The 10,074-nt window shown below is 41.3% G+C and overlaps 1 protein-coding gene across 1 annotated transcript; it reads left to right on the forward strand.

Moving 5' to 3' along the window:
* Window positions 1-284: 284 nt before the first annotated feature.
* Window positions 285-6,525, forward strand: Pdcd2 (programmed cell death 2). The gene is given in 7 exon segments (XM_052750703.1): window positions 285-601; window positions 603-663; window positions 1,019-1,089; window positions 1,091-1,262; window positions 2,075-2,206; window positions 4,978-5,081; window positions 5,903-6,525. Coding segments are annotated over 7 exon segments (1,035 nt in total). The 5' UTR covers window positions 285-379; the 3' UTR covers window positions 6,176-6,525.
* Window positions 6,526-10,074: the final 3,549 nt, after the last annotated feature.

Here is a 10,074-nt window from a genome sequence, read left to right on the forward strand (position 1 = left end):
CCAGGACAGCCAGGGCTCTTACACGGAGAAACTCTGTCTCGAAAAACCAAAAAATCAAATCAAAACAAAACAAAAACCAACTATGAAATGTTTTTGATCCGGGCCAAGTCTCTTTACGCAATAGCTAAAGTCTACAGTTACGAACCAACACCTTGAGCTCAGAGGTCCCCAAAAGCCTGAAAAAGCATCTGGCCCCCGCCTTCCCGGAAGTAGGGACAGTGCAGTGGAGGGTTGAAGAGGTTGGGTCCCGCCCACCCAGCAGCTGTATGCATTTCCGCTTCCTGCCTACTCTTACGGTGACCGCCAGTCGGGTCCCAGCTAGCGCCCTACCCCGCCTTCCGGTCCAACGCGGACCACCCGCTTCCCGGCGCTAGTACCCATGGCTGCAGGGGCGGCCGGGCCGGTGGAGTTGGGTTTCGCCGAGGAGGCCCCGGCCTGGAGGCTGCGTAGCGAGCAGTTCCCCAGCAAGGTGGGCGGGCGGCCGGCGTGGCTGGGCCTGTCGGAGCTGCCGGGACCCGGGGCGCTGGCGTGCGCGCGCTGCGGCCGCCCGCTGGCCTTCCTGCTGCAGGTGTACGCGCCGCTGCCCGGCCGCGACGACGCCCTTCCACCGCAGCCTCTTCCTCTTCTGCTGTCGCGAGCCGCCGTGCTGCGCCGGCCTGCGAGGTGAGCGGCCGGTCCGGCACAGGGCCGAGGCTCGGGCTGCCACGGGGGCCAGACCCCGGGCGTGGGTGGTTGTGGTCCGGTAATGGAAATCGTCTCTTAGAAAAGAGTCTCATCCTTTTGCACTCGGTGATAACTGTGATCGGCACGAACTCTTTAGAGACAGCTAGTTGCTCGTGTCAGATGGAACTTCCCGGTTTTATTCCCTCTACTATAAGAACTGCTCCCTGAAAGCGAAAACCTCACTTTTCCTTTTTAAGATAACCCTTTATGAGGTGACACCGAAGAAGGTCCAAATGTTTGAATTTTGTTTCTCTGAAAACCTTTATACTTCCCATACCTCTTCTCTTCGTTTCAGTTTTTCGTAATCAGCTACCAAGGAAAAACGAGTTTTACTCATATGAGCCACCTTCTGAGACAGGAGCTTCAGGACACTGGAGGATCCGTTTGTCTCCAGCTTAAGTCCGGAGCCCATCTCTGCAGGGTTTGTGGCTGCTTGGGCCCTAAGACGTGCTCTAGGTGCAGGCAGGCACATTACTGCAGTAAGGATCATCAGACACTAGATTGGCGGCTGGGACACAAGCAGGCTTGTACAGAGTCAGGTAAGACTTCCTTGTACTGACTCAGTTTCCTCGCCTCAGTCAACCCAGATACTTTATTTTAGTTTCTGATTAAAGTTGAAATTAGAAAACTTTAAATGTTCTAAGAACTGGTAACATGAACACTTCAATAATGAAAGTGCAGTGTTGTTGAATCTTACTCATGTGGACAGCCTTTCTTGAGTATTGGCTTTTAGGACTCCCTAACCTAAAATACAACCAGCCATATTAACAGAGAAACATAGTAGTTAACAGTACTCATACATAAAGCTTCACTATCTTTTGGTTGACAGCATATACATCCCTGATCTGATTAAATTATCAGTTCTTAACTGTTTGAGTGACTTTGTAGACTGATCTATGCTTGTGCTAGTCCTAGAGTACATGAAGTTAAGTATAATATCCAATCCTCTGATAACAAGTGACTGCTAACAGCTGGTATATTTATTGTACCATTTAATCTTATTTTAGCCTACTGTGTATTTTACAGATATCATTGAGCCAGTGGTGGTGATAGATGCAGGAGGAGTTTGAGTTTGAGGCCCATCTGGGCTACATAGTGAGAGCCTGACTCATAAAACTCATAACTTCACATGTTCTATAGGCAGCAGCCTCGTACATTTAATGTCTGTTATTTCACTTGATGACTGGCGTAAGGCTACATAGTGATTGTCCTCTTCCACAGTGACTGATGTTCAAACTGTGATGAAATCACTCACCAACACTGATCTCAGAACTACACTTTAGAAATGGGAACATTTCGGATCACCTTCAAAACTAAATGTTTATTAATGAAGCTAATAACTTTTTTGTAGATCATTTAAACCAGACAGCTCCAGACCACAACTTCCTATTTCCAGAATTTGAAATTGTAACAGAAGCAGAAGATGAGATTACACCTGAGGCTGTGGAAATGGAAGATTATTCTGAAGTTACAGGAAGCATGGGTAAGGAGTTGGTGCATCAGTTTTACAGTACTATGATCAAATATACTTTGGAAAAAAAAACTTCAGTGAAGAAAGGCTCCATCAGTGTGTGTCTGTGGTGAAACAGAGAATATCATGGTAGAAGATTGTAAATCAAAACAGTAACTATAGAATGTATGACAAGAAGGGCCCTTTATAACTTAGTCTTTTAGATACATACTTTGGTTATCTTCTCTAGAGTTCATGCTCTAGGGCTGTCTATGCTGACTATTTAACAGAAACCTGAGTAGTAAACAACACAAGTGTAGTCACCAATCCAGGATTCACCCTATCCTGAGGCTGCTTATGCATGGGGTGCATTGCACACACTGCCTTGTACTTCCAGTGAGGAAATGAAGTTCTAGGTATTATGTGTTTGAACAAAAAAATAGGCTTTATAGTTTGATTCTAGATCTTGCTGACTCTAGAATTTGAACTTTTAAACTCTAAGGTCAGGTTTATAGAAACTAAATTAGAATCTCAGTTACTGGTTCATTTGCCACAAGCATTAAAAAATTAATGTCAGAGTTGTTTTGTGGCCCAGTTCATGCTTGGTAACAGGAATACACAATGGGAAGAATGGCAACTAGTAGTCAGGAGGAAGCCCATGAATGCTCAACCAAGTAAAATGTCTTGTGACAGATAAAAGGATGCTAGGCTGGAGAGATGGCTCAGAGGTTAAGAGCACTTGCTGCTCTTTTGGAGAACCTAGATTTGGATGCTATTCGAACTACCTGGATGTAACTATGATGTATCTACTCATGTGTACACTGTTGCTCATGTTTTTACAAGTGGCAAGACATGGAAGTTTTCCTTGAGAAAGGAAGTTAATGGGAGGGATGGTGTGCTCAAGAGTTGTGACTGTGGGACCTGGCAGTCATATGAGTAAGCATTCTATAAGAAGCAATCATAACAGTAAGCAGTTGAATTATATAACCACTTAATTCTACATGACTTCAAACCAGTACTTGACAGTAGATCTCTAGTAAAAATATATTTCAACAATGAAAAAAAATTAATGAGCATATTTTTCTTTTACTTGGAGACAGGTTCTCCTGTAGGCCAAGTTGCCTTGAATTCATCCTCTTGTCTCCACCTCCTGAGTACAAATATTACATGTGTTACATCATTTTATATCTGACTGCTGTATTTTATTGAGTAAATTGATGTACTGGGTCTGGGAAAAGAATAGTACAGATTTGCAAAAAGTAGGTCTGAATTTTTATTAGAAGATGCCAGCAACTCATAAGTACTTTTATCTACAACAAATATTTAAAATTCTTGAGATTTTTAAATGTTTAGAAATTGTTAGATCATCTTATTTGTAGTTGGTACTCCAGATCTATAAAATGATCTACTTAAAGAGGTAGTTGATTCCAAAACTAGGGAAGAAGTACTCAAATAATAAAAGAAAGTGGTTATTATCAGAAATTAAAGAAGTTAACATTAAGAATTCAGTAATCTATCATGTCTTTAATCCCAGCACTTTGGTGGCAGGAGCAGGTGGACCTCAGTGATTTCAAGGTCAGCCTGGTCTACAGAGTGAATTCCAGGACAGCCAAGGCTGTTAAAACAGAGAAACCCTGTCTCGAGAAACCATACACACACACACACACACACACACACACCAAACAAAAGTAGATCTTAGTGGTACAGACCTATAATCCCAGCTACTCAGGAGGCTTAAGGCAGGAGGATTCAAAGCCCAGGGCCTTCCAGGGCTACCAAATGAGGTTAAGGCAAGCCTGGACAAATTCACAAGGCCCTATCTAGAAGAATAAAAACAGAATGGGGGCTGGAACTCAGTGTAGGGTATTTTGCCCAGCATGTACCAGGCTCTAGATTCAATTCCTGGTTTTGAAAAACAGAAACTTTATGGTTTGAGCAGCAAGGAGAAAGACGTTGGGAGGGAGGAGAGGGACAGGGAGATACCTGTGGAGTATCTTAAGGTCCCCCCAATCATTAATGCTTTGCTTCTAAACTTGAGAGAACATCAGTCTGAGGGAATGTACATTCTCCATGCATCCTGGCTATTTATGGCCGTAAGTGCCTCCTCCAGTTTATCAAAATGGTAAGAAAGTGAATTTCAGCTTATCTGACTCAGGATATCAAAACTGTATTTTGATACATTACCAACACTAAAGGCTGTATTGGTAGCCACTGGTCTGTTCAAGAACAGTGGTTCAGGTTACGTAGAAGTTCCAAACTGGCTATGGAACAGGAAATGGCATTTCCTGACTGTGAATGAGTGCAGACTGGAAAGAGATAGGTGAGATATAAGGAGACTTGAAATAAGAATCCAGGCCGGGCAGTGGTGGCACACGCCTTTAAACCCAGCACTCGAGGCAGAGATAGGTAGATCTCTGTGAATTCGAGGCCAGTCTGGTCTACAGAGAAAGTTCCAGGACAGCTAGGACTGTTACACAGAGAAACCCTGTCTCGAAACACAAAACCAAACAAACAAAACCAAACAAAAAAAGAATTCAGATAGTTTAAGAACAATAGTGATGAGGATTCACATTGCAGGGAGTCCTAAGATGCAATGCTGTATGCCATCATCCAATTTTAACTCGAAGCCTTAAAGACTAGATCTATAATGATTACATAATGTTACCTAGAAATAAGCACTAATGTTATTTCAACAGAGGAAGCTATCTAATTAGGTTATTAACTAGATTCCCCATACAGAATTGTTAAGTTGTGGGGATTATCCCAGTATTCCATAATTATTGTGGTTTTTTTTTTTTCTTCAGGGAGAATACTTGAAGAAGAACTAGATTCCATGGCAAGGCATGAATCCAAGGAAGATCACATTTTCCAAAAGTTTAAATCCAAAATAGCCCTCGAACCAGAGCAGGTAAGGTGGAATTTATACCTCTTCATTATGTTCTCAAATTGACTATAACCCCTTTCAGCTTATAAAACCAGTATGATTCAAATGCCTATATACTGTATACACATAAATATATACATACACAATTCTAAAAAAAAAAAATGATATATTGTTAACTTTTCCCCATTAAGTTACTTTATCATAAACAAAAATCACTAAAGGCAACTTCCTAAAAATACTGAATTAAATAAGCATCCAGACCTTTACACTAAGGTGGTTTTTAGCAATGGTGATATATTTTAAACAAAGTGAATTTACCCTTTTTTAAACAACTTAACTGAGCACCATGTCCGACTACATATATATCCCTTTTTTATTTAAGGATTCTGACTATATATGAAAACAAGTACTAACTACTTTGGGCCACATTTTGTATGCAGACTCTAGTAATGAGTTATTCTTAACTCCTTTACAATGTAGTGAATAGGACTGAGATTCTATCATTGTGGGGCCAGTGCCTGTTGCTGAACCAGATAACCTGAGTTTGGTCCTCAGGACCCACACAGAAGTTGACTCACAGATTATCTTCTGACCTCTGTACTCACACTTTGACATGAGTGCTGCCATATGCATGTGTACACACACAATAATTTTTAATTGTTTTAAAAGGTTCTGACATCTTAGGGAGGAACATCACTATTTAGGAAATAAGCTGAAATAATGGCTTTGAGGTTTAGGGATGTTGGTTGTATATAGAAGCACATGTGGATTTTCTCTAAATGATCCTCAGGTCATCACATTCCATTGGAAATTCTTAGATGAAATGTGGTCCTTGTTGATTTTAGATTCTCAGGTATGGAAGAGGTATTAAACCCATCTGGATTTCTGGTGAAAATATTCCTCAAGAAAAAGATATTCCAGATTGCTCCTGTGGTGCCAAGAGGATATTTGAATTCCAGGTCATGCCCCAGCTGTTGAACCACCTAAAGGCAGACAGACTGGGCAGCAGTGTGGACTGGGGCGTCCTGGCAGTCTTCACCTGTGCTGAGAGCTGTAGTCTGGGCATTGGCTACACAGAGGAATTTGTGTGGAAACAGGATATAACAGATACACCTTGAAAAGGGTTACATTCTTAAAAATGTTCCTTATGCCTCTGTACCTCACAATTCCACCTCCAGGACTTTATCCCAAGGAAGCAGTTACCAAAGACAGAAGTATGAAAATGTTGGTTGATATACTATTTACAATGTCTCTATATTACTAAATGTATTCTAATAACAGGGAATTACATTTTTGGTATATCCATAATGAAGGGTGATAATGTTAATGTTACAAACATACATTGATACCAAGTAAGAGGGGTATAGGGTAAAAATAAACACCAGGATATTATTATTGATGTTCATGGTATGTCAACTTTGGAAATATTATGTGTGCACAGAAATAAATATGCTGGAGAGGTGGCTCAGCTGTTTGTAATTACTATTGTTATTTGTAATGTATTCATGTTTTGCCACATACTTCAGAGGCCAGAAGAAGACACTGAATCCCCAATCCCCTGAAACTGGAGTTACAGATCCTTGGGAGATGCTATGTGGGTGCTGGGAATCAAACCTAGGTCCTCTGCAAAAACAGCTAGGGCTCAGTTAATCTTTGAGTCATCTCTCCAGCTTCAGGCTCAGCTATTAAGAGTGCTTGCTACTCTTCCAAAGGACCCAAGTTCAGTTCCTAGCACCCACATCAGGAAGCTCACAACTACCTGTAACACCAGGTCCAGAGGATCTGATGACCTTTCACCTGTGGAGACCCAGTACATATATGGCATAACTCATGCAGATACACAAAACATACACATAAACAAAAAATAAAATCTTTAGAGTATCTGGATGGGGGCGTGGTTGGAAAGATGGCTCAGTGCTTAAGAGCACTGACTGCTCTTCCAGAGGACCTGAGTTCAGTTCCCAGCACCCACATGGCAGTTCGCAGCTGTCTGTAATTTGAGGTCTAGGGAACCCAACACCAATGCACATAAAATAGAAATAAAGAGAATAAGAGTCTGGAACTTTATCAATTTAAAAAAAAAGTGTTTGGAAGAAACATGTGTATTTCTTTAAACCATCACATTCACAGCATTTCTCCACCTCCAAATTTACAGTTAAAGAGGTTTGTAGGTAAAACTGAAGTAGTCAATACTGTCTGGTGCCAGAACATGGAAAAACTGTACTTTGTTAGACTGGGTAGGATGAAGGAGGAGCCAATAAAGGAGCAGTAGTCCCAGGCTTGACAGGAGCCTCGATTTGAGAAGGCCTTACTTCAGAACTGACCTTGAAAAGCCAGGGGACCTGCTTATAGAAGACTGAGAAACAAGGGCTTCGTCTTCCCTGTGCAAATACTTTGTACAGGCTGCCCTCCTGGGTTGACGGAGGTGAGTGAAGACAAGGAACAGGTCCTGGAAGCAGCACCCTGACTAAAGGGAGGTTCTGGGCCATCTTTCAGGTATGGGGTGTTCCATATGGTCCATGGCCAAGCAAATGGCCACATCTTAAGACGTTAACAGTGCTTCCAGTCTTCACCCACTCACAGTGAATTCCCAACATCAGAGACCCACACTAAAACAAACCTCAGCAGAGCTGTTGTGTTATATGTTACCTTAGCAGCCCTATTCACCTTGAATCTTAATCTGCCAAGGTTATATCACATTCTACTACCACTGACTATCTGGCTATAGCATATTATACAAAGTCCTGGCCTACGAGTTCATACCACCTATGTGTACATTAAGTTACACGTAGAACCATTTAGAGATTCCTAAGGGGGACACCTGTTATTTACCAAGCTACTTTTAAGCTTGTTCATTTTTAACTTGAGGTAGCTAAAATACTAAGAACCACACAGAACTAGTATTACAGCTGTAGAAGGAATTGGCAATTAGTGGTAAACGTAGAAACACAGTGACTCAGGAAAAGACCCAGACAGGAGTGTGGCGTCACATCCCAAATTACCTGTAGCCCTGTCCTACTCAAAATGTATTAAGAGAAAGGTCTGAATGCTAAGGGCTTTTAAAAGTAAATGTGTTAAGTTATTTATAAATGGTAAGGGCTATTATTTAGGGATATCCTCAGGTGGTATGGACATTAATGTACCAGCCAGGCACTCATGAGTACATTTGGGTCAACCTTGGAGGCCCATGGATTCAAGGCCAACTCAGGCCATAAACTGAGTGCCTGATCAGATTGGCCTGGGCTAGATATAGCAAGATCCCTTCTCACTAAGACCATTACCTTGTTTGGTTTTTGTCAGTTTGACAAACCTAGACATATCTGAGAAGAAGGAATCTTGAGAAAACAGCTCCATAAGACTGACCTGTACGCAGGTCTGTGGGCACACTCTTGATGGATGTGGGAGAGCCTAGCTCACTGGATGGTTAAACACCTGGGCAGGTGGTCCTAGATTGTATAAGAGAGACTGAGCAAGCCAGTAAGCAGCATTCTTTCATGGCCTCTGCTTGAGTTCCAGCCCTGTCTTCCCTTCATGATGGATTATAACTATAAACTGAAATAAGCCCTTTTTTCCCTAAGTTGCTTTTGGTCATGGTATTTTACAGCAACAGTAACACTAACTAACACAACCACTTTCTCAAAAAGACTGCTGCATGTGTAATCTCGGTACAGTACACTTAACATACCGGTACATACTAATTTGTCATTCCCTATGTCCTTAAGAATGAAGGGTTCTACTCTGGGGGTAGGTCAGTCACAGAGATCATCCCCTGCAAGCACAAGAGCCTGTGTTCTGTCACCAGTATGTCAAAACTAACAATGAGGATAAACAGATATACGTAATACAGAACTGGTTAAATAAAAACCTTGGTGAGACCTAGTGGTTCATGAGGCTTATAATCCCAGCTACTTAAGAGAGTAAGGTGGAATCATTGAGTTCATGGCCACCTGGGCTATAGAACCCTAATCCTGTCAACCTGTCTCAAATAAAAACAGGAAAGAAAGAAGAAAAAAAGTAAGGTACGTTTGCTGGGGAATGCCATTCTCTATGCTGTGAATGTATTGCTCTGATTGACTGATAAATACAATGCTGATTGGCCAGTAGCCAGGCAGGAAGTATAGTATAGGCGGGATAAGCAGACAAAGAGAATTCTGGGAAGAGGAAGGCTGAGTCAGGAGGATGCCAGCCTGCTGTCCAGGGAGCAGCATGTAATGGCACACAGGTAAAGCCATGGAATACGTGGCAACATACAGATTAACAGAAATGGGCTGAGTTTAGTGTAAGAGCTAGTCAGTAGAAAACTTGAGCTAATGGCCAAACAGTTTTAATTAATATAAGCCTCTGTGTGTTCACTTGGGTCTGAGTGGCAGGACACAGGAAAACTTTAGTTACATGCATTAAAGTCCCAGCCATTGAAATGTTAAATACCAGAAAGAAAAAACAAGATTACTACTTACCAAAACTACTACATGCCTAGAACGTAGGGTTCAAATACAATCAACTATTAACAGCAGTAATAAGAGTTCAATAAATAGATTGGAAAAAGCTAAATATATACCAACATTTTTTCTTAAAGTGTTATGAAAAAACATAATGAATTAATTTTTATGAAATGAAAATGCCCCATGTAAAAAGAATTATAAAACTTGAAAAGGAAAACATATAATCTTGAAGAGAAATACTAGAATGATGCTTTTCCAAGTAGTTCTCATATTACTAACATCAGTAATGTCTGGGAAGTGCAAGAAAGGGTACTTTGTACACTTTTTTGGGGGGATTGGAATCTAGTATTGATTTGTCAAAACTTAGAACACATAAATGGTTTATAATACATCAATTCCTCTTGTAAAAGTATACTATAGAAATCTATAATGTATTCAAAATACACATACAAGAATAACTGGTCCAGCACTATACAGTGTGTGCACTGCAGGTAACAAAGGACCATCCCTAAGGGAATAGTTCAAATCAAGGTGTCGAAGAGGATATTACATTGTATATCTTGGAAGGATAACTG

Source organism: Peromyscus californicus, unplaced genomic scaffold (genome assembly GCF_007827085.1).
Source record: "Peromyscus californicus insignis strain IS unplaced genomic scaffold, ASM782708v3 Scaffold_22__1_contigs__length_63687245, whole genome shotgun sequence".
Classification (NCBI taxonomy): domain Eukaryota; kingdom Metazoa; phylum Chordata; class Mammalia; order Rodentia; family Cricetidae; genus Peromyscus; species Peromyscus californicus.